Source organism: Aspergillus glaucus (genome assembly GCF_001890805.1).
Source record: "Aspergillus glaucus CBS 516.65 unplaced genomic scaffold ASPGLscaffold_2, whole genome shotgun sequence".
Classification (NCBI taxonomy): Eukaryota; Fungi; Ascomycota; class Eurotiomycetes; order Eurotiales; family Aspergillaceae; genus Aspergillus; species Aspergillus glaucus.
The window spans coordinates 1,502,381-1,525,241 of record NW_019170454.1 but is presented as its reverse complement, the minus strand read 5'-3'; the positions used below and the strand labels follow the sequence as shown (position 1 = coordinate 1,525,241).

At 50.6% G+C, this 22,861-nt stretch overlaps 9 protein-coding genes across 9 annotated transcripts; 4 read left to right on the top strand and 5 right to left on the bottom strand.

The window, feature by feature from the left end:
- Nucleotides 1-788: 788 nt before the first annotated feature.
- ASPGLDRAFT_116900 (oligopeptidase family protein) lies at nucleotides 789-3,038 on the top strand (the record flags this gene model as incomplete). The annotated part of the gene is made up of 2 exons (XM_022539815.1): nucleotides 789-820; nucleotides 875-3,038. The coding sequence occupies 2 exons, from the start codon at nucleotides 789-791 to the stop codon at nucleotides 3,036-3,038; spliced, it is 2,196 nt and encodes a 731-aa protein (XP_022405504.1).
- ASPGLDRAFT_747455 (uncharacterized protein) lies at nucleotides 3,008-4,187 on the top strand. The gene is made up of 2 exons (XM_022549749.1): nucleotides 3,008-3,251; nucleotides 3,319-4,187. Exon 2 carries the CDS (start codon nucleotides 3,457-3,459, stop codon nucleotides 4,135-4,137), a length of 681 nt encoding a protein of 226 aa, XP_022405503.1. The 5' UTR covers nucleotides 3,008-3,251; nucleotides 3,319-3,456; the 3' UTR covers nucleotides 4,138-4,187.
- A 49-nt stretch (nucleotides 4,188-4,236) lies between these two features.
- Nucleotides 4,237-6,262, bottom strand: ASPGLDRAFT_63606 (putative MFS transporter; the record flags this gene model as incomplete). Its single annotated transcript, XM_022548688.1, has 9 exons — nucleotides 4,237-4,420; nucleotides 4,475-4,804; nucleotides 4,862-4,915; nucleotides 4,961-5,047; nucleotides 5,100-5,536; nucleotides 5,585-5,687; nucleotides 5,735-5,751; nucleotides 5,811-6,018; nucleotides 6,072-6,262. 9 exons carry the CDS (start codon nucleotides 6,260-6,262, stop codon nucleotides 4,237-4,239), a joined length of 1,611 nt encoding a protein of 536 aa, XP_022405502.1.
- Nucleotides 6,263-6,563: 301 nt separating this feature from the next.
- ASPGLDRAFT_42425 (uncharacterized protein) lies at nucleotides 6,564-7,343 on the bottom strand. The gene has a single exon (XM_022545601.1). It carries the CDS (start codon nucleotides 7,222-7,224, stop codon nucleotides 6,931-6,933), a length of 294 nt encoding a protein of 97 aa, XP_022405501.1. The 5' UTR covers nucleotides 7,225-7,343; the 3' UTR covers nucleotides 6,564-6,930.
- A 681-nt stretch (nucleotides 7,344-8,024) lies between these two features.
- On the top strand, nucleotides 8,025-9,750 carry ASPGLDRAFT_747271 (uncharacterized protein). Its single transcript, XM_022549747.1, has 4 exons — nucleotides 8,025-8,251; nucleotides 8,308-8,565; nucleotides 8,639-9,412; nucleotides 9,469-9,750. Exons 1-4 carry the CDS (start codon nucleotides 8,155-8,157, stop codon nucleotides 9,477-9,479), a joined length of 1,140 nt encoding a protein of 379 aa, XP_022405500.1. The 5' UTR covers nucleotides 8,025-8,154; the 3' UTR covers nucleotides 9,480-9,750.
- Nucleotides 9,751-10,072: 322 nt separating this feature from the next.
- On the bottom strand, nucleotides 10,073-16,747 carry ASPGLDRAFT_31928 (ATP-dependent RNA helicase BRR2; the record flags this gene model as incomplete). Its single annotated transcript, XM_022544118.1, has 2 exons — nucleotides 10,073-10,598; nucleotides 10,659-16,747. The coding sequence occupies 2 exons, from the start codon at nucleotides 16,745-16,747 to the stop codon at nucleotides 10,073-10,075; spliced, it is 6,615 nt and encodes a 2,204-aa protein (XP_022405499.1).
- Nucleotides 16,748-17,185: 438 nt separating this feature from the next.
- Nucleotides 17,186-20,330, top strand: ASPGLDRAFT_117288 (mismatch repair ATPase MSH1; the record flags this gene model as incomplete). The annotated part of the gene is made up of 3 exons (XM_022539854.1): nucleotides 17,186-17,557; nucleotides 17,636-18,569; nucleotides 18,628-20,330. 3 exons carry the CDS (start codon nucleotides 17,186-17,188, stop codon nucleotides 20,328-20,330), a joined length of 3,009 nt encoding a protein of 1,002 aa, XP_022405498.1.
- Nucleotides 20,331-20,398: 68 nt separating this feature from the next.
- Nucleotides 20,399-21,166, bottom strand: ASPGLDRAFT_116515 (ureidoglycolate hydrolase; the record flags this gene model as incomplete). The annotated part of the gene is made up of 1 exon (XM_022539776.1): nucleotides 20,399-21,166. The coding sequence occupies one exon, from the start codon at nucleotides 21,164-21,166 to the stop codon at nucleotides 20,399-20,401; it is 768 nt and encodes a 255-aa protein (XP_022405497.1).
- A 222-nt stretch (nucleotides 21,167-21,388) lies between these two features.
- ASPGLDRAFT_42420 (uncharacterized protein) lies at nucleotides 21,389-22,043 on the bottom strand. Its single transcript, XM_022545600.1, has one exon. It carries the CDS (start codon nucleotides 21,703-21,705, stop codon nucleotides 21,478-21,480), a length of 228 nt encoding a protein of 75 aa, XP_022405496.1. The 5' UTR covers nucleotides 21,706-22,043; the 3' UTR covers nucleotides 21,389-21,477.
- Nucleotides 22,044-22,861: the final 818 nt, after the last annotated feature.

Sequence of the window (22,861 nt, the reverse complement as noted above, 5' to 3'; positions counted from 1 at the left end):
TCATACGAGACGCAAATGATTCTGGCCGCAGGCGGGGGTCATGTGGATGTGGTGAAATCACTTTCAGAAAATCGCCTTGATCCTAACTCAATTGGTGAGGATCATATTGCTTTATTGCTTGCAGCTGTACATGGGAGACTTCAATAATTAGGCATATTGGACACGACGCTGGTTCAAATCATGAAATGGAGCAGTCATTGAGTTTCTCCTGAAGTGATGCTGAGCCAAATGGATTGATAGTCATGCTTCTGCCTCCTTTCTGGTTCTTGGTGATCATTTTTGATATTCTTCCATATTCTATTTGTGGTAGATGAGTTCAAGTTCACAAACCAACACGAGGCCTACTTAGGGTTGCCAGATCTCAGTATATATATATTTTTTTCCCTCGAGAAATGGTGATAACATGATTAGATAACTCGATCCGACATGATGATAACTAGTCTTACCATCAATTATGTCAAGCTGCAATGCGTAAACTACAGAATCAAATGCTAGGTCCGGCATACCGAGACCCAAGTCGAGGTGCAACGTAAATCATGCCGATCCGGAGGGACCTTTGGCACCCCGCTCGGTGTACTCAGCTGTCTCTCCTCTCCAGCCTCCATTCCTCTTCCTCCTTCTTCCTTGCATCGACATCTCTCATTTCCATCTCTTTTTTTATTATTTTTCTATTTCTCATCTTCTGCTCTATCGACTATTGTCACCTATATAGCAACAGCTTGTCCTCTTTGGCCATCTCTAGCTCTATCTTATCGGTCGAGCTCTTATCACCGCTTCTCCGGATTGATATGACCATTAGACCCATGAAGTTCAGTCCCGAGTAAGTCTTTGAATGCAAATATCTGTCTGTTCTTTATAATCTCTGACCATCCAGGGCCCTTCTCGGAGCGCCCCGTCGCTCTGGCGCTGTCCCCAACGCTTCGGGTACTCTGGCGGTGTACACCCAGACGACCTACTCCTTCGAATCCCACTCCAAGACGAACGAGATTCGCGTGATAGATATCGCTACCGGTCGCTCAGCTCTGATCACAAACGATTCCGGATCTAGTAATCCCCAATGGCTGGGTGATGGCGACCAGCTGGTCTGGTTGAAGGCCAAAACAAACGGGAACACTGCGTTTATCATCGGGGACGCTCGCGAGGCGGACAAGACATATACGGCGGGAACTGTCCCGGGACCCGTGTCGGATCTCAAAGTCACAGTGATCGAGCCGGGAAAGATTGGATTTGCGGTGACCGGCAAGACTAATCCGGATGGATCGCTGTTCAACCCGCACGATGCTAAGAAGCCGCTCAGCTCTGGACGGTTGTATACTTCGCTTTTTGTGAGGCATTGGGATACGTGGGTCGAGCCGCAGCGGAACACTATCTGGTATGGTCTGCTTCAGCAAGCGCCGCTCACCCCGGCCAACAGACATGCTGGCAAGTATTCTGTCTCTGGTCTGACGAACTTGATCGCCGTCTCTGGGTTGGCTGGTGTTGAGTCGCCTATTCCGCCTATGGGAGGCGCGGGCGACTTTGACATCAGTCCATCGGCTATTGTCTTCGTTGCCAAAGATCCGGACCTAAACCCGGCACTGCACACTTCGTGCTCGTGCTATTACAGTCCGATGTTCTCGTGGACCAGTATGGATACGAATGTGCCGCAAGCCAAGATTTGCAAGGTGCAGGCGCTTCAGGGCGCCATGTCTTCTCCTGTCCTCTCGTCGGACGGTAGCTCGATTGCCCTTCTTACGATGGGCGAGGATGGCTACGAGTCTGATAAGAACCGCATACTATACGTTCCTAACCCATGGAGCGGTGAGATGATCGAAGTATTCCAATCGGCTGACGGCAAGGGACTGTGGGAGCTCAGTCCGTCTGGGGTGTCTTTTGCGCATGACGACAAGTCTTTGCTTGTCCAAGTCGAGGAGAAGGGCCGTGGCGTTCTGTACCAGCTTCCTCTTGAGGACATCAAGCAAGCCACACCCGACTCGCTCAAGAAGCTTACGCATTCAGGGAGCGTTACTGAGGTGCATCATGCAGCGGCCAACTCGCCCAAGTTGCTGGTATCAAACACGAGCTTTGTTGACAACAGCTTGTGGACTCTTCTTGATCCTAGCTCCCCTGACGATGTGCGAATTGTTTCGTCCATCGGCCGTGGAGGAGCTGCTTTTGGTCTTTCGCCATCGCAAGTGGACGAAATCTGGTTCAGGGGAGGAGAGGACCATCCCGTCCACGCGTGGGTGGTAAAGCCATCCGACTTCAACCCAAGTCAGAAATATCCCTTGGCCTATCTGTTGCATGGTGGTCCGCAAGGGGCGTGGGTTGACCAGTGGAGCACCCGCTGGAATCCTGCTGTTTTCGCAGAGCAAGGATACGTCGTCATTACCCCGAACCCCAGAGGTAGTACTGGCTACGGTCAGCCTTTTACTGATGCCATCCGCAACTCCTGGGGAGGCCTCCCCTATGAAGATATCGAGAAGGGATTCGAGTATATCGAGAAGAACCTGGACTATGTCGACACCAACAGAGCCGTTGCACTGGGGGCGTCGTATGGTGGATACATGGTGAACTGGATCCAGGGTCATCCTCTCGGCCGCAAATTCAAAGCCCTGGTAACCCATGACGGAGTGTTCAGCATGACATCCCAGCTCGCCAGTGAAGAACTCTACTTCCCGATCCACGACATGGCCGGCCCACTCTGGAAGGTACCTGAAAACTGGGACCGATGGGATCCCTCCCGGTTTACCGCAAACTGGCAGACTCCACACCTTGTCATTCACAACGAACTTGACTACCGTCTCACCATTGCCGAGGGCCTGGCGGCATTCAACGTCCTGCAGGCGAGGGGTGTCGAAAGTGCCTTCTTGTCTTTCCCGGATGAGAACCACTGGATGTTGAACCCGGAGAACGCGCTCGTGTGGCACCAGACCGTGCTCAACTGGATTAACAAGTATGTTGGACTGCCTCCACTTCCCGGTACGTCTTTCGAAATGTTCGAGTCGAGCAAGGGAGCGCCTTTGGAGAAGCGTGCCGCTGGGTTGTCCTTGTCGTAGTTGATTCAGCCTTTATTTGCGGATATATCAGTCATGTAGTTACGAGATAATGCATGGGATGTTATTTCCTTTTATCTTCGAAGCGCTCTTTGTTTGTTCATCCATTTGGAATAAAGGAAGCCGACCTTTGAACAGTGCGTGCCGTTGGTATACCTTTGTGTTGCTGAAACTCGACCACACAAAGAGTTCTATTTTCATCCGTTTCATCTTCCCGTAGGACCACAATCCATTGTCAATGACATGGTCACAGTCGATATAAATAACTTACCAGCCTCTCTAGATTTTCTCTTTAAACACATCGTTTCAATCCAACTCAATACATCCGAGTGTACTCCATGCAAGCTGAGTCTCCTACCCTCATACTTCAACATAAACTAACGATTTTCTACAAATTCTATTTAAATTCGATAAAGCAATAATGTCCAACCAAAACCACCGTCCCTCTCGCTCACCACCCCGTCTCCGAATCAACCCACCCTCGCCTCAATCCTTCTACTCGCCCTCCCCACTCTTCACCCCGTCAACTCTCACTTCTTCCGCAGCCTCAATCAAGACGCCAAAAGCAACCACCACGACTACCACACCAATCACTCCTACAAATAATATCACTACAATAAACCTAGACACTGTCATCGCCCACCTCCGCACAACCCTCCACCCCCTCGTCTCTGCCACGACCGGTCTCCAGCACCCTTATTTCCCGAGAACTCTCCTCTCGTATCATCTCTTGACATCCGCCCAACTGGATGAATTAGCAAGGCATTATCATCAAGTCACCCCGCCTGTTCCGGGGACATTTAGTTACCCGGTGAATATTCCTGCTTGGGTCGATGCTCATGCCCATCCTCATGGAAATGAATATATGATGGACGAGGTCAATCTAAAAACTAAGAGAAGACGCTTTGGAAGATTTATTGGCCTACGCGGCTGTGAATCTCCCATCCAGCTCCGGGTCGAGGTAGACAGCGAGAGTGGAATTGAGAGTGGGAACGAGGACGCGGAAATAGAAGAAGCGATGGCGAGGATTGAGCGGGAGTGGGAGGAGGCATTGCTGAGGGCTGCGAGGGAGGATGGTGATGGGTTTAGGATGAAGTGGTAGCTGTTATGCAATTTCTGTATTTTTCTGACCTGAAGTCTGGCTTCTCGCATGTGTGGCTATTAGATTGGTTGCATACATATATAAATCCCAATATCATGTTCAGTGGCCCATTCCTTTCTCCCAGTTCTCGACGACGATATTCCAGTATCGTTCACGACTGTGCTCTCTGAATGTCTTGCCCCATTTCATCATAATAAGGAATACAGCAGAGCATGCCATACCGATAAACGCAGCTGAAATGAAGCAATTCTGGTATCCCAAATTATCAACCCACGGCGTGATCCTATCACCATTAGCTTCCACAAATATTAACCAAGCAAGAGAACAAGGTACATACCCATAACCAATTGCAAACGACATCGTATTCCTCACCAACATCACACTCGCCATCGCATCCCCACTCAACTCCTTATAACTATCAACCAAATAATTAACACTAATAGTAATCCCACTCGTATTCACAAACGCAAGCAGAAACATAGCCACAATAAGACCGAACCAGTGTACGTCGTGGGCGGCTCCGACGCCCCAGAGGATCAGGGCACCGGGGAGGATGAAGAGGCATGCTGCGAAGGGCCAGAGACGTTGTTCGGCTTCCATGATGCCGTTGTTGCGGCGGGCGAGTTTTATGGTGAGCCAGTCGCTGAAGCGGCCGGTAAAGAGGGAGCTGTATAATGGTTAGTAGACATTTCGAATTTTTTATTGGGGGGTGGAGAGGGTTTACCCTGCAATAGCACCGAGACAGCAGGATACGTAGCCAAGGCCTATCATGGCCGTACTGAGATTGTCAGCTCACGTTCTATCATAAAGGTGAAACTAGTACCTGAAGTTATATGGTGCGGATCCGAGAATAATAGACGCAGTACCGTTCATAACATTGAACCAGATCAAATATGAACCGTAAGAAAAGCTTAGTTTGTTAGCTCCTAATTCAATGCTTCGCCGAAGACTGCTCAACTCACCCAGCATAAAATACCACTGGCCACGAGAGATAATATAGCGTCTGATATGACCTCCTAAGCATGTTATTCCTGCTCTGCCGGGGCCCTAGCAGAGAAAGTTTCTGCACATATGTCTTCTTCGAGTACATCGTTCCAGGAATCGGCACATCAGAACTATCCGGTGCCATCTCTTTATCCACTTGTTCGAGATCCGCAGCCGAAGGCTCAGCATCGCTACTTGCAGCATCATTCGAGAAATTGCGCGTGTAATTCGTTTCTTCCATGAAAAAGAACAGAAAGACAATTGCACCGGCACAGAAGATACTAGGCCAGTAGAAGACCCATGTCCAACCATGGTACTCGGAAATGAAGCCGCATATAACTGGCGCAAAGTAATTGCTTCCGGCTAGGAAACAGGCGTAGAGTCCCATGTATGTTCCGCGTTCGTGGGTGAAGTACTATAAGTGTGAGTGGTTTTCTCAAATATTATACAAGGATAGGCTCACCACATCCGTGACGGAGACTTCAGGAAGTGCCTCGATAAGGGCGACGAAGAAACCTGCCAGAACACTCCTTGCTGCCCATTGGCCGTTTGAATGTATATACGGACTTTTCTGGTTAGCAGCTTACTTTCCATATGTCGTTCGATTACCCACCCCCACATCAACATCCCCTAACGCATTGAGGTTAGGTACACGCCTTTGGAAGTATACTCACGGAGTCACGACTTACCAAAGTTCCCACCAAGGAAAGCAGATAGGTTAACCTCTTGCCATATTGCATGGCGAACGGCTGCCAGAACAAGAGGCCCCATCCTGCTAGCAGAAACAGATATCCCGTTCCCTCGTTAATGGTGCTGACTGACACTCCGGTGTTCTCTGAAAGAGGAACTAGGACGGAGTATACGACGGAAGTTGAGATTCCGACAAATAGAGTGTATCTTTTCACATCAGCGACGGTCAGAAAAGAGTTTGGATGAACACAGTAACTCACGTGTTAACACAAATAGTGGACAATAGCTTCCGCCGTGGCGACCAGTTCAGCGGATCATCCGGATCACTCGAAGGCGTCGGGATCAAAACAATGTCGCTATTCCCATTGGCATGCTGGGCGGACATAACATGGTCCAAATCCAGCAAAGTGACAGTGCCCGGAACGGCACTCCTATCCACATTTGGCGTCATATTGTTAATTAAACCCGTGGAACTAATGAAGTCCGTATACCCGGCTCCGAGAAAATGCAGGGGAAAGTCTCATAGTTATGCGGACGAATGTGGCATCTTTATGTTACACAAAAAGATGTGATATGCAAGATACCTTATCACGCCGATAAAAGCACTGATTTCCAGGGTGACTCTCATTGGGCATAATTTAGCAAAGAATATGTCTTGATTCCCCTCGTATCGTTACTTATAGCCGAGGTTTCGCGCCGCTGTTTTGGAGATGTCCGGAATGAGGAGTTGTACGGTGGGAAATGCGGGGGTTGATGGTGTTGATATAGATGGCAATTGACAGCGCTGATAAGTTCAGCTTGTGGACAGTTAAGTGGTTTTGGTAATTGATACGTTGTTATAGAGTTATCCTTGCATTGTTTTTATTGTATGGAGTACCGATCAATTTCCACAGGATGGCATCTTTATCGACAATGGAACTATCTCATCGATAGACAAAGCGGGCGATATTCCAATTCGGCGAGTCCATCAACAGTCCAGCATAGAATACTCCTTCTCCCCTCTCAATTTCTTCTCATCATCCCAAGACTTCATCCCAATCGCCACAAAATGCAAAGCCTCTCCAGCCATATCCACGCTCATCGAGAAACTATCGAACGGCTCCTCAACACGAAACGTTCTCACATACCGTTTAACAGGCCAGTTCTCCAACTTAATAAAGCACCCGAATCGAGTATTGCAGCCCAACTCTCTAGCCACACGCTTATATGACGGATCGCCTCCCAGACATTCTGTGACTTTATATCACGCACGGGACAAATGGAGCGCCCTAGACCGACTTTCCGCTTTTCGAAGCCGTCGTTCAACTTATCGGCGTGTATAATCGCATCAAAGGAATCCCCTAGCGTCTCTGCATCAGGGATCTTCTCTGCCATGTGGCCCGCTTCCGCATAAGCCTTGAAGATCTCTCTCATCGTCGTCGCAGTGGGGAACCTCAATGTAGACAGGGATTTTTCCGGTGAACATCTTGACAATAGGACCGCATGGGTTCCATTCAGCATGAAAGAACAAAGAAGATTACTCTTATGCTGACAATCGTTTATACATACCCTTGTTAACGATGTCATAGCAAAAAGAAAAAAAAAAAAAATGAGTCCTCATGTACAGCCCTGTCGATTTAAATTATGTTTGTCCCTTCATCACATTACTACAGTGGCATGTATAACGTAGCATCAGGGCATTGTACCTGCAGCTTATTAGGCATGTTTGTTTTTCCGACGTTTCAAGTCGGCGCTTAGACTTGGTGCTCAGGGCTGATGTGGATAGCCTCCAACGAGAACACTTTTAGGATCAGGACGCTCTGTAACTCGTAGCATAAGGAATGACATTCATAGGTAGACCCTTTACGAAGTAGATCAGCTGCTATTACCACACCCCTAGACCGAGCCTTATTCCATTACATACATGATATTGTCAGCTTATAAACGTCTAATGCAAGTCATATGTACGCTCGTATTTGTACCAGTAAGCAGCTTCATATAGCCCTAGCTAATTCCAAATCACTGCCCGTCAATTCACCAATGGCCATTTCTTACTCAGATCCAATCCATGCTCGGAACCAAATCTCACTGCGTGAACGCCTTCGGAATTCGCGCAGGGTCATTCAGTGTCCTATTGGGGTATTTGCTCTATGTTGGAAATAAGCAAATATAGACATGGCCAGTCAGCCACGAGATAATGTCGGGCTTGGGGGTCATGCACGGAGGGGTGAGATGCGGCTTATGGCCTTCTAGGCAGAAGATGTTAAATACGGATTCTTTCTCGGGTGTATTGGCACTGATGTGAAGACAGAGAATTATCAAAGTATCAGCTTCTCGAGTCAGTTTTGCTTGGTATTCAACACTATGCGCCAGTTCATCTTTTTTCTTGCCCTATTCGGGACGCTTCTTGGCAAGGCCCTCGCCCAACAGGAAGTTGTCTTCGACTGTTCCCAAATGCCCTGTATGCCACTTACCCGTACCATCCCTACCATCAAACCTTTATCTAACGCTCAGCAGCCGTCTGCACGAACATGTGCTGGGGCATCTACTGCGCCTTCGGCAACCACGACTCCGAAGCCCTCCTCACCTACGATGCCCCGGACGACGAGACCGCCAGACAACGCCGCATAAGCGCTGGCTGCAACCCCAGCGGAAACCGCTGTGCAGGAGGCCCTTCAGACGCCAATAGTTGTGATGAGTACCCGTTCGCCACGACGCGGGAGGCGGACCAGGTTGCGCAGATTAGTCGATGTGTCCCGCAGACTGAGAATTCTCGTGAGTATCTTCATTTCATAAGGATATCATATCCTGTAGGGTTGTGATGGGCTAATGTGCTGATGTGGTTCAGGCCAAGGCCAACGCCTCCAGGAACTCTACAGCCACCTCAACACCCCCGAGAAATTCATAATCGGCTTCACGCGCACCGACGCAGCCGGCGTCCAGTTCTGCAACTACAACGACGCCTGCAAGAACGACGGAACGATCTACCAAGAAGACGACGTCGCGCCGAATCCACCGAATAATGCTGCTGTCAGATTGAAGTATCGGTACTTGCTCGAGAGTGGCGTGGAGTATGTATCTCATGTGCAATCACCGGCTGGGAAGATGGTTAAGAGGCTTATTGCTGTTGAGGGGAGTGAGACTGAGACTGAGACTGAGACTGAGACTGAGACTGCTGAGGATGAAGAGGACCCGGAGGGGTGGATGTGGGTTGAGGATTATATCTACCGCCGACTCGCGCAGGATGGGGATGAGGAGGATCCTGACTGGGTGGTGGACTATATCTATCGTCGGAATGCGCAGGAAGATGAGACGGAGACTGATACTGGGGATGTGAATGGGGAAGAATCGGAGGAAGACCCAGACTGGGTGGTGGATTATATCTACCGGCGACAGGAAAATGAGACTGACACTGAGGCTATTGATGGGAAGAAAGAAGGAGAGGATCCAGACTGGGTGGTGGACTACATTTATCGTCGAAATGCACAGGATGAGGCAGAGGCTGGTACTGGGGCTGTGAATGGGGAGAAGGATGAGGAGGATCCGGATTGGGTGGTCGATTACATTTATCGGCGGAATGCGCAGGATGATGAGGGTCAGACTCAGACTGAGACTGTTGATGGTGATGAGGATCAGTCGAAGTGGCAGTGGGTTGAGAAGTATATTTATCGGCGAAATGCACAGGATGAAGAGAAGGAGATTGGGGCTGCTGACGGGGAGGGGAAGGGCAAAGATCCGGACTGGGTGGTTGATTATATCTATCGCCGACAGGATGAGACGGAGACTGTTGATGAGAAGGAAGAGGGCAAGGATTCAGACTGGGTGGTTGATTATATCTATCGTCGGGATGCACAGGAAGATGAGACGGAGACTGATACCGGGGCTTTTGATGGCGAAGGGCAGGGAGAGGATCCAGACTGGGTGGTAGATTATATCTACCGGCGACAGGATGAAGGGGATGAGACGACGCAGAACGGGGAGGATCCGGACTGGGTGGTGGATTATATCTATCGGCGAGGTTGAGTGTATGAATGTGATTGTTATGATTGACGATACTAGTCTGATATACATAGTTCCTTGAATGAAGCCAGTGTGGCGGGTGATTATAATCATAGCCTTTATTCATAGTCGGCAGTGAAGGCTGACAATGTTATCACATAACTATTCGATAAGTCATTGAGAAAGCATGGTCATATATGCTTTTGACATTAAGAATATAGAAACTAGTTACACAGAGGAAATCTTCATGCGAGAATAAACCAACATACAGAAACTAAGCAGCTTACTCCTCCTCTTCCTCACTCTCATCCTCCTCCATCCCCTCAGCCGCCGTAACAGTAAATGTAGGCGCCTGATCAACACCCACATAACTATCACTCATCAAGTACAGCGACAATTCATGCTCACCCGGCGAAGGCACAACATATTCCAAACGCAGATCCAACTTCCGTCCGATAGTAACCCGCTTAATAGCCAACAGACTCTTGGTCTTTTCCTCACCCACGACAAGCCACCAGTTCTCCATCTTGCGGTTGGAGTAGAAGGGTGCGTGGACGGTTGCGTCGGGTTCTTCGTCTTCTTCGACTTCGCGCTCGACCTTGATCTTGAGGTAGGCGGGTTCGCCGGAGGTGACGTTTTCGGGGTCTTCGACTTGGAAGTCGAGGTCGAGGTTGGGGTACTTGTCGTTGGTGAAGGCGGCGGCTTGCGCGAGCTGCTTGTTGTCGAGACCCAGGCGCTTGACCAGCGAGGCGTAGTCTTTGTTCTCGGAGGGGTCCATTGCTTCCATGAACTCGAAGATGTCGTTGATACTGCGGAGAAGTAAGTTAGCATTGCACATAGAATCATCGGAATGAAGAGTAGGAGCATACCCAAACTCATTGGCCACCTTAACAACGTCAGGACCAAAGTGAGGAATCTGCTTAAGCGGGCTATCCCGATCCCACATGGCCTGAACGACCATCTGCGACATCTCCATGGCGTTCATTGCGTTGAGATGACCCTCAGACGAAAGAACATCGACGCATGCACTAAGCAGGTTAAGGATCTTGTTAACAATAATCTCCTGATCCTTAGCAAGATCAATAGGCAACTGCATGCGAGAGAAGTGCGCTTGGAGCAGAACAAAGGCCTTGAAGTGCGGCGAGTCGTACGAAACCTGGGTCATCTTGACAGGAATACGGTCGTACACCCGGCGCAGGATATGGTTCTCGTGACGACGCATCTGGATTGATTCGAACTCCGTCGCGGACGTGACAATCTCCAGAATACCCTTGAGTTTTGTGCGGGCCGACAGCGAGAGAAGGAAGGTCTGCATGGTGATGAACGAGATGTTGTAGTACGCTCCGATCATGGCAGCGTTCAGTGGCGAGACACTGTCGTCTTCCTCGTCCAAGTCGATGATCTTAGCCTCGGACAGTTCCTTCAATGTATTCTCGACCAGTTCCGACATGAACGTGCTCAGACCCACGTGGCTGACATCACTGAGACCGTAGAAACTGGGGTTGGCAAGGAGACGACGGTAGAAGTATGTGTAGGTCATCCAATCGATGGCGTCCTGGGTTGAAGCAATGGCCTTGGTGCTGACCTCCGTAACGAACGCATCGTGCAGATAGATCTGGAGATGACTCTCCACGGGAAGCGCCTCGTTGAGGAACTTCTTGTAGTAGTCACGCTTCACACCCGGAACCATCAGCACACCTCGGCCAATCTTGTCCTCACCGGGACGAGACGCCTTTCCGAACATCTGGAGGATTTCGCTGATCGGGTAGTCGATGTAACGGTGCTCCCGGCCCTCAAAGAACTGTGTGCCCATCACAATGACCAAATGGGCAGTCAGGTCCAGCTCCCAGCAGACGTCCCGCGAAGCGAGAAGCACTTGGATAGCACCAATCGCGAACAGATGCGACACGATTTTCTTGTCGGTCGGGGTCAGAGCCTCATGGTAGTAACCGATACCATGAGAGAGCGACTCCGCGAGAGTCCGTTCGTTGATGCGGCTGAGAAGGGGAGCCAATTCATTAGCATCGGCGTTCAAGAACCGGTCCTCATCTTCATCAGCAGCACAAGCGCCCAGGATATCCATTGCGCTAGACCGTGTCTGTTTACGGTTCGGCACGAAGATCAGCGCAGGCTTATTGGGCGATAATTGCAGGATCGACTGGTATGCTGGCTTCGCCATGTTGAGCATGAGTGAGGGGAAGTGAGGGATGTTGAACGACTGGATGTGGAGCTCCAGCGGCACCGGTCGAGCGTGCGGGCTGAAATTGTAGATAGTGTGCTTTTTGGCGCCAATCCACTCTCCAATGTCGCGGGCGTTGGCAAGAGGTACACTCAGACCGATGAGACGCATGCCGTTCTCAATCTGGACGGCAATTGAGTGCATACGGGAGACAACCACTTCGTACACGTATCCGCCGTAGCCACCAAGCATGTGCAGTTCATCAGCGATGAACAACTGCACAGTCTGCACGTTCTTTCGTCGCCGCCACTGTCGCGACAGGACATCCCATTGGGTAGGCGTCGCCAAAACCAAGTCCGCCTGCTCCAGGAGCTTGAGATCGGCCGTGGTCTCTCCAGTTAGCTTGACAACGTTCCTGCCACCGGCAAGGCTGCTGAATCGCTTCTCCCAGTCCGCGTATCGCAGATCCACCAGCTCTTGGAAGGGGGCAACATAAACAGCCCGACCAGCGTCCTCTTGGTTCCAGTGACGAAGCAATGCGAGCTCAGCGCAGACAGTCTTACCACTTCCGGTAGGAGAACCGATGAAAGCATTCTCGTCCGAATCGAAGAGCGACTTGAATGTCTGGGTCTGAATCTTGTTGAAGTACTGCCAGTCGGGGTACAGCTTCTGGTAGTCGTCGCGCTTCAGTGCCTTGACGGGGGCTCGCTGCATGTCCAAGAGGGGAGTGTGAGGCGGGAATCGTTCGGGGAGGGTGAGTTTCTGGAAGGACACAGCAATCTTGGTCTCTGCGTGCATCCACCGATCAGAAACCAGAGTGATGAAGTAGTTTGGCGGCATCGGCTCGGTAATCGGCACCGTGAACTCGACAAGATGCTCGTTCACTTCGGATTGTGCGTAGTCCTTCCGGAGAACGAACTGGTCGTGGAACAGGATGTCTTCACCATCGCAGTCCTCGACCAGAATCCAGAAGTCCTGGGCATGTCCATGGATAGCTTCATCCCAGACGAAGTTGGGAGTGATCGTCAACTCAACGCGCAGCATCGAGCGAGTAATAGGCTGCACCTGGGCCTGGACTTCTAGACGGGGGAACTTGGAGACAAGGTCGCAGACAACACGTCCCGCCTTAGGCATGCCAAGCAGTTCACCCATACGCGGAGGGTCGAGGTCGAAGTAGCTGGCCCACGGCACATCAATACGTTCGGCCTTCTGCAAAACATCTCTCGGGCAGTTGGGGAACTGGCGGAGAGGCGACATTGTTGGCCACATGCGCTTCTCAGCCATCTTGCACAGATCGAGAGCATTCTTGGCCACTGAAGACCAACCCTTCTTCAAGGCAATCTCGAAAACTGCCCGAATAATACGGCCAGCTGACTGTGTAACGTAGACCATGTCTGCCATCAATGCAAGACCCTCCAGCTTGAGTCTGGAGATGTAGGCCTGCAAAAGGACGTTGACCTTCGAGTGAGGCTCGTCAATGCCCTCCTTGACGGGAATGGGTACACGGCCCAGCAACTTGGCCAATTCAAGCTTCTCATCTTGACGGACGGGAATGTACTTGAATTCGTCACTGAGGGCGAAGATGCGGAAAAGTTCAATGTTGGAGATGGAGGGCTGGATGTGCTGAGAGTAAGTCAACATAGAGTTGTGACCAATGTAGTAATGCGACGAGATCCGTCCAAGTTCCGTAGGTTGCAGGCGTCCAGTCTTCTTCTCGTATTTAACCAGACCGGCTCTCTCCAGGATAACAGCAGCCGAGTGGACAAGGTCGACACGCTTTTGCAACAACGCGTCATCGTTCTCGTAATCGGCACCGACACTGTACAAACCAGGCGAACGAAGCATCCGGACGAACAAGTAAGTGTAGCCAAGCCATTGAACACCTTCGTCGCGATCACGGATATTCCCAAGAACAATCTCAGCGTTCATGTTGTCCGCCAGCTTATTCATCAACTGACTCTCAATAGGCAATTGCTGGTTCATGAGGGAGAGGTAGTACTGAATTTCGGACTGCGCGGTGATGATAATACCCTCACCAAAGGTATCGTATTGCGGCCGACCAGCACGTCCCAGCATCTGCAGAACATCCTGGGGACTCAACTCAACCCAGCTACCCTTTTCAGGCGAGTAGATCTGAGTTCCCTTGATGATGACAGTGTGTGCGGGGAGGTTAACACCCCAGGCAAGAGTAGCGGTACAGACAAGAACCTGGATACTGCCATCAGCAAAGAGAGCCTGGACGGAGTCACGGTCTGCAAGACTCAGTCCAGCGTGATGGATACCAAGTCCGTACGGCAGGAGGTCCTTGAGAGATGGGTCGTCAACAGACTCGGCTTCCTCGGACAAGATAGCCCTGCTGGCAGCGTCACTGCGGAGAATCTGGCCGATGGTCTCCATCTCCAAAGCCTTGTCTCGGATGTACTTGGCCGTCTTGGCCGTCTCCTTACGAGAGTGCACGAAGATCAGCATCTGGTTCCTGCGCTGCCCAACCTGCTCCAGGACCTTGTTGTAGCAGATGTCGTTCATTGTCTTCAGCTGCTTGATAGCCTTCTTGTCGGTGACACCAATGAACTCTTGCTTCAGCGGACAAGGTCTGTAAGAGCCGTCGAAGTGGAACATGCCCTTGAGAGGGTCCACACGCAGGAAGCTGGCGACATCGCGGTAGTTCGGGAGTGTGGCACTGAGACCGACAACACGAACAGGGTCACCGGTAGCCTCCACCTTACGAATGGTTCTGCTCACAAGGCTTTCAATGACAGGACCACGCTCGTCGTGCAGAAGATGGATTTCGTCAATGATGATAAGACGGACAAGGTTGGTGTAGCTGGTTTCTGACCCCTTTCTTGTGATGACGTCGAATTTCTCGGGGGTAGTGACAATGATCTGGGTATCCGCAATCTGCTGTTTCGTCAACTGGCGGTCACCAGTAAGTTCTGCCACTCGGATGCCGTAGGGTTCAAGTCGCTTTCCAAGGTTGCCCACTTGTTCCTGCACGAGGGCCTTCAGAGGGGAGATGTAGACGATCTTGAAGTCATCGAGCATGATTTCACCTGTGTCTGGGTTGCGGTTCTTGCCGATCTCGCGCAAGATGGTGAGCATAGCGACGTTTGTTTTTCCTGATCCAGTCGGCGCACAGACAAGCATGTTGCCATCATCTTTAAATGCCGTCGGATGACAGATGGTCTGGATGCGGTTGAGCTCTTTCGAGCTACCAAATCCAACGCGTGCCCACTCAGGAAGCTCTGAAGTCGGAGTGTTCTTCTCCCCTGGTTCTCTCTTGGCCTTTGGTGGCGGGACGTGGATTTCTTCGTACCCCTTGAATGTCCGCTTGGTGGAGCCCTGAGGCAGCTTAACGTTCGGGTTGGTCATCAAGTGGTTACCCTGGTGGAAAACGAGGTTCTCCAAGTTGATAAGTCTCTTTGGCTGCAGAGGTCCTGTGGGTTCTTCAGCCTTCTCTTCCGGCGCACCTCTCGGGACATCGACATCCATCAGATCAAGCTTGATCTTCTTCTCGGGCCGACCAGCCCCCTCTTCACGGGTAGGCTTGCCCCGGATCTCGTCCAGAATAGCACGATGTCCTGTTCCAACCATTTCACTTTCAACCTCATTGCGGGCATCTGCATCTTCGGCGACTCTTCTCCAGCGGGTGACCCAGACGACCTTGTCACGGTTCATCACAAGTCTGGCGACAAGTTCGGGGCTCTCGTAGTCGAACAGCTCCATCAAGTCGTTTTCAACATCACGAAGCGGTCGCTCTGCGCCGTCCTCGCCTTGGCCACCGAGAATCTCGAGTGCATCCCGAGCCTTCTCTTGCTGAATATGGGCATCCGAGTAAATACCACCGATCTGGCGCTGAAGCCAATATGCGTCGATCTCGCGGGCGGGTATAGTCATCGTCTTTCCGCGGGTCTTCTCATCGCGGCCAACGCCACCGTCAATGACCATTTCCTCTGCCTCGCCATCGAGACCTTCAAGGTCGGGTCTCTCTGCAGCCTCTTCACCCTCTGGTTTTTCCTCTTCTTCCTCGTCCGTTAATTCGTCCTCGTCGCGAACTTCGGTGCCCATCCGGTCCTCATCTTCATCCTCCTCGTCGAAGACGACAGCGACACCCTGGCGTTCATCCAGTTCCCCGCCAGCTTCGCCTTCCAGACCACCTTCCATCTCTTCATCCTCATCTTGAGCATCGTAATCCGTAATCTTCTTGCCCAGGTTGACCAACTCGTTGAACTCCTTGGGATTCATCGAGCTCCCCAGCAAGTCGTCAATTTCCTTCTTTTTATCGAAATCCTTCATATCCTCATCCTTCAAATATTCCAGCACAGCATCCGCCGCACTCCTGACAACCTCGTGCGGAACATCACCCAAGTGGCTGGCGGTCATGGTAAGGATGAGATCGTACGTCGCACGCGTAGCCGGCGTCCGTGGGCGGTACTTCAGACCCTCAACAAGCGCATCAGCCGCAGAGAGAATCCCTTGCCCCCGTGTCTGAGCCGGTTGTCCCTTCTGTAACTTTCTCTGTTCTCGTGCAAGCACGTCCTCGCCTTCCCGAATCGCGCCTCGCTCGATGTCGACAGGCCCGGTGGCCTTCTTCTTCGTCTGCGGGGCGTCTTCAGGTGCTACCCGCGAGCCCATTTCTCGAATACCGATGCGGCCGGCGAGGGATTCTGGATCTCCGGTGGGTTCATCCTGGATGCGGGAGACGAAACGGCGGTCCGCCTGGAGGACCAGGTTGGACATCGCCGAGTACTTGTACTGCGAGATATTGTTTGGGTCCGCCATTGTGAAGGAGTGGAATCTGTATTAACGAGGGATAAAAAAGAGGTATATAGGTGGAATAAATGGCGACGCGAAAAGTCGGCCGGGCTCGTCGGAGCTCAGAATCAACCGGCGCGTCCAGACACCTGCGACAGAAGCGAAAAATGAATTTCTGCAGCGTTAAGATAATTTCTTTCAGATGTCTTCACAAACCTGAAGCATCGCAACAGCAAGGTCGAATAAAAGAAGGCAAGCTCGCTCGTTGTGTCGTGGGGTGCAAGCTGCCGTAGTTGAGGTTGAGGTGTTGCTTGAAGAGTTGGTGAAGGGAAGTTTGACGGAGTCGGAAGATTTCAGTGGCGACCCGAGAGGGAAGGTTTGGCGAGGTCTACCATCGCCGCCATCCAAGGAACGCTTTTTTATTATGGTTACAACACAACAACTAGAGGTCAATAATAAGAAAACATGCGCATGCATGGGTTTCTTTCGTTAATCCAGCCCTCTAGTCGCTCTTTGGTTGGTCGCAGGAGCTATATCCTACATCCGCACTGGTGCAATACCCATCGGAGTATCTGCCACTATGCCCGCCGTCCTGCCCTACACCTTGTTGGAGCTTCAGTCTCGGCTCCAGGTCAGCTCGAGCAAAAAAGGAGTAAAAAGACGCAGTCTACATTGAAACTCAAGGACTTACCTCAGGGTGCTTTGAAGCTCGAACCCTACAATGATACTCCTGAAGATGATACACCTCAATATCCGACGGTGATCCAGGGACACCGGAATAACATGCAGAAATTCAGGAACTGTGTGCTGTTGACCAGAGTCGGGGGCTTTTACGAGGTATGAGATAAATATTGATGGTTTCTGGATGTAGATTGGTTCCATTGGTTGGGTCCAAGTGCTTAACATATCTTTTAGTTATACTTTGAGCAAGCAGAAGAACTAGCTCCATTACTCAACATCAAGCTTAGCTTCAAGAAGACCAACGCGGGTCCTGTTCCCATGGCAGGCTTCCCGTTTTTCCAGGCTGACCGGTTCTTGAAGGTTCTGGTTCAAGATCTTAACAAATATGTCGCTATCAGTGAAGAGTTCGCCAACACTGCAGAAGAGAAAGCACGCTCCAAAGGTCTGATGTTCGACCGCAGAGTGGCCAGAGTCATCACACCGGGTACTCTGATCGATGAAAAATTCATGGATCCCACCCAGAACAACTTCCTGCTGGCCATTTACATGGACGTCTCTTCCCTGAAGGCGCATATAGAAGACCAGGCCGCTGAGGACACCGAAGTAACCTCTCATCAACACATCCTGGCATCCCCTTCTCAACCCGTAGGCCTGGCCTGGCTTGATCTGTCTACAGGCGAGTTTCTCACCCAGTTCGCGACAGCACAGATGCTCCCGTCTGCCATCGCACGTATTGGAGCTCGCGAGATCCTGGTTGACCAAATTACCCAGGATCTTGTTGGACATGAGCTGCAGTCACTGGTTGGACAGGATCAACGTTTATTGACCTTTTTTCCATTTTCCGGAGACGTTGCGCCCATGTCGGCCTGGGGCTCGATGCTCGAAACACCCGTTCCAGCGGACACTATCGACGCGTTTACGACAGAGGAAACTGCTGCGGGATATAACCTCTTGGAATACATCCGGGTTCAGCTGCAGGGTTCGAACATGCAACTTCAACCACCACGTCGTCGACACTTGAATGAGTCGATGAACATTGACCGGAATAGTTTGAGAGGACTAGAAATACTCGAGACAGCCCGCGATGGTTTTGGGAAAGGAAGTCTTCTTCACGCAGTCAGACGGACCAGCACAAAGAGCGGCGCCCGTCTGCTGAGGGACCGTTTGAGTATGTACCCATCACCGATCTACTCAAGATCCGAGGATGCGTTGCTAATAGGTTTCAGCATCACCATCTACGTCACTGAAGGTCATCAACGAACGCCTTGACCTAGTGTCGATTTTCATCGAAGATACAGAACTACGAGAGAGCATAATGCAGTTACTGAAACGTAGCTATGATGCTCAGCGTCTAGTCCAGAAATTCACACTGGGACGTGGTGACGCAGATGACCTGATCTGCCTTTCAAGAGCCATCCAGGCCTCGAAGGAGATCCGGCAAGTGCTGTCGGCCAAGGATGGCGATGGCTCCGATGCTGGAGTTAAGGGTAGTCTAAAGATGATGATCGATCGTCTTCACCTCGACGGACCTACAAAACTTGCGGATGATATTCTCGCAGCCATCGATGAAGAGGGTTTGTTACAGAAGCAACGTATGGAAGACGCCACGGCAGCGGAGGCGGCAGTGCTGGCACAAGAAGTAACAGCGACAGAGGGATTACCAGAAGACGTCGAAACTTTACCAAAGAAAGTGAAGGGGAAGAAAAATACCACACCCGCAGCGGAGGAACAAACCGTTGATACATGGATCATGAGACGCGAGGCGAGTCCAGCTTTGCGCGGCCTACATGAGGAACTAGATCGATTGCACGACGAAAAGTCGCGGCTAACAACGTGGCTGCGTGATTCTGTCAGATCGCCCCATATATCACTCAGGTGGTCCGCCGGACTGGGGCATATTTGCCATGTCAGGAATGCCAGAATTACGCAGGCATCGCTCGAGGAGCTGGGAGTAACGCGAAGCGTATATTCAACCAAGAGCACCCGATCATTCTACCTTCCGGCGTGGACAGACCTTGGCGGTAAAATGGATCAAATAAAGGTTCAGATCCGGCAAGAAGAACATGTCATCTTCGAACGACTTCGGCGAGGTGTGATCCTGAATCTGGTGAAGATCCGGCACAACGCAGCCGTCATGGACGAGCTTGACGTGGCTTGTTCATTTGCCAGCCTTGCTCAGGAGCAGAATCTCGTCCGTCCGATATTGAATATGGGCACGGCGCATCGGATTGTGGGTGGTCGTCATCCCACAGTCAAGCTGGGACTCGAGGAACAGGGTCGGCCATTCGTCAGCAACGACTGCTTTTTGGGTGATGACGTGGAACGAATCTGGCTCATCACAGGTCCTAATATGGGAGGAAAGAGCACTTTTCTTCGCCAGAACGCTTTGATTACGATATTGGCACAAGTCGGCTCTTTTGTACCAGCCGCGTATGCAGAGCTCGGGATTATCGACCAGATTTTCAGTCGGATTGGAGCAGCTGATGACCTATTCCGTGATCAATCAACGTTCATGGTCGAGATGCTGGAAACGACAGCCATTCTAACACAAGCGACACCGCGCTCTTTCGTAATCATGGACGAGGTTGGTCGTGGGACGACGCCCGAAGATGGCACGGCAGTGAGTTACGCGTGCCTGCACCACCTGCATTATCGAAATCGATGCCGGACGCTATTCGCGACGCACTTCCACGCTCTGGCGAAGAAGACACATGACTTCGATGCACTGGGACGGTACTGTACAGATGTCAAGGAAACGGCATCTGGCTCGTTCTCCTTCATCCATCGACTGCGGAAGGGGGTTAATCGCGAGTCGCACGCGTTGAAAGTAGCGAAATTGGCGGGATTGCCCCAGGAAACCATAGAAATGGCCAGGGAATACCGGGATGAGCTGCGGGATGGGAAAGATGATGAAACGATCCTTGATTGATGTGTTAACATGAGTAGTGATGCACGTTACCTGTACATAAGAGTATACCCCTACCTATAACGAATCTCCTATAGCTTCTCCAATCTATTGCCCTCATTGCTGTCCACCTCTACCTCAACACCCTCCCCGAAAGCCACCTCCTGACAATCCTCCTCCGCAACCCCATTCGCAAACTGCACAACCACAAAATCCACCCGTCTCTTCCCCAATACCACCATCGGTGCATGCCACGTTCCAGCCCCATACGTCACCGCCTGTCCACGACGGGCGACGAACGCCTTGACTTTGCTGAGATCCGGGGGGTCGATTATAGTGACTGACTCTGCGATTCTAGTCGTGGGGTTTTTAACGGCAGCGGCAATGGTTTGATCTTTGAGGGTTGGAGCGACGATAACGAGGTAAAGCGGTTCATTGGCAATCTGTTGGTCTTCGCTGGCGGAATTGAGGGGCGTGAACGTCTGCGTGGTGTACGGGTGTCTCTCTAGGATTCTGACATCGAAGAGTGCCATAGTAGTCGAGGCGTGTCGCAATTCCCGCGGAAAACAGCAAAACATACTCATCCGTGCGGACGATGGCTGCCCGCTGGGAGATCCCGGATAGTCATTCTGCAATGGAGATATGGAGCTGTACTTGATAGCAGTGGATTGATTTGCTAGCACGGGTGTGGGAGTCCCATGTTGTTGCTGGAGAGAGGAAAGCGGAGGAGGTTTAGCGATGAGATTGTGGGGAAGCGGAGGGACAATCGCGGTACCGAAGGGCGCAAAAGAGTCCGGAGTGAGTGGTTCGGGGGTTAAATGGAGAGGTGATGTATGAGAGGTGAGAGTGGGAGTCGCCATAATGAAGAGAGGTGTTGTTGCTGTTGTGACCGTCGTCACTGTCATCACCATCACTATGCTGTGGTTATCTCCATGTGTTCATATGCAAAGGCGGTGACGAAAGAGGTTTTATGGCCAAAAGTCCTAAAAAGGTTAGCTGTACCCAAATGACGTTATTTCTACTAGTTAACTAGTCAGCGGCGGTGAGCCACCTCTATATCTATTGATCCTCTCCCTATTAAAGCAAACCAAAATCCATTAAATCCATTAAATCTATTGTTCTCTAACAGGGAACAGGGCATTTCAATCTATTATGGCCTTCTTTATTGCAATTACTGCACCGTGCTGGTCGTCAGGATCTTGATGATGATGATGATGATGATGGCTCTTGTATGGCCTCTCTTTCTAGTTTCTCTCAATCTTTGCAGCCCCTCTTCACCTGTTAAACTCCCTTTATCTTGAATAAAGGCTCGTGTCATCTTCTTCTCTTTCTGATGCTTATTTGATGTGTGAAGCCGATGGATTTCTTGTTGTAAAAGGATAGAATTCTGCATTGCCATCTCTGCACCCTTTATGACTCTTCAAGCATCTGCTCTGCAACAACTGAGGATAGAGACTGTCGTTGAGGTCTTGAATCTGCTTTTTCTGCTCATTCAACTGATAAAGACTGGCTGGTGTTCTTCCTAAATAAAAGGATTGATTGCTGGATGGAGAAGAAGGTGGAATTGGTGTCTTCAGCTTGATATGGAGTTTTGCGAGCACTCTCTGGTTTAAAAGGAATAAGACCAGCAGCTGCAAGTCCACCCAATATATTGGCCTTTGAGAATGCACGAGCATGGATTTTGGTGTAGATAGATAGGAATTCGTGTTTGTTAGCTGAATGAATGTCATTTTGCGCCATCTCCCTGATTTTCTGCCCATAGTAGTGCTTCAGTGGCGCAAAACAGCTTATATCAAGAGGCTGAAGTAGATGAGATGAATGTAGATGCATATATAAAGGGATAACCTTCCTCTCACTGATGGAATGAATCAGCAGAGTGAAGATATTTACAAAGCTGGACATTTAAGAAGGGTTCCACCGAATCCGACTCAGCCCTGAGTCTGAGGATCTGACGACTTTCCAGACCCGGTATGGAACTTCCGACTTACAAATATCATTTTGTACCCTTTGGACTCACCAACAGATCGGCCGCTTTCCAACGGTTTATCAATGATACCCTTATGGACTATTTGGATAGCTTTGTGACTGCATTTGTGGATGATTTACTTATCTACTCCCAGAATGCTGCAGAACATGAGCTCCATGTCAAGAAGTTGCTTGAATGACTACACGCAGCAGGACTCCAAGCCAGTATCAAGAAATGCGAGTTCCACGTCACCTGGATGAAGTACCTTGGATTTATTTTGACAACAAATGGCATTGAAGTTGACCCAGAGAAGACTGCCGTGATCTGTAACTTGGCAGTGCCAACTACTGTCCAGGGTGTGCAATCCTGCCTTGGATTCTGCAACTTCTACCAGAGGTTCATCAAGGACTATAGCCACATTACAAAGCCACTGAGCCGACTGACAAGGAAAGATGTCCCTTTTATATGGACAGATGAATGCCAACAAGCCTTTGAATAATTGAAGAAGCGGTTAACAGACGCCCCAATACTATGACATTACCACCCTGATCTAGAGACGAAATTGGAGACAGATGCATCAGATGGAGTG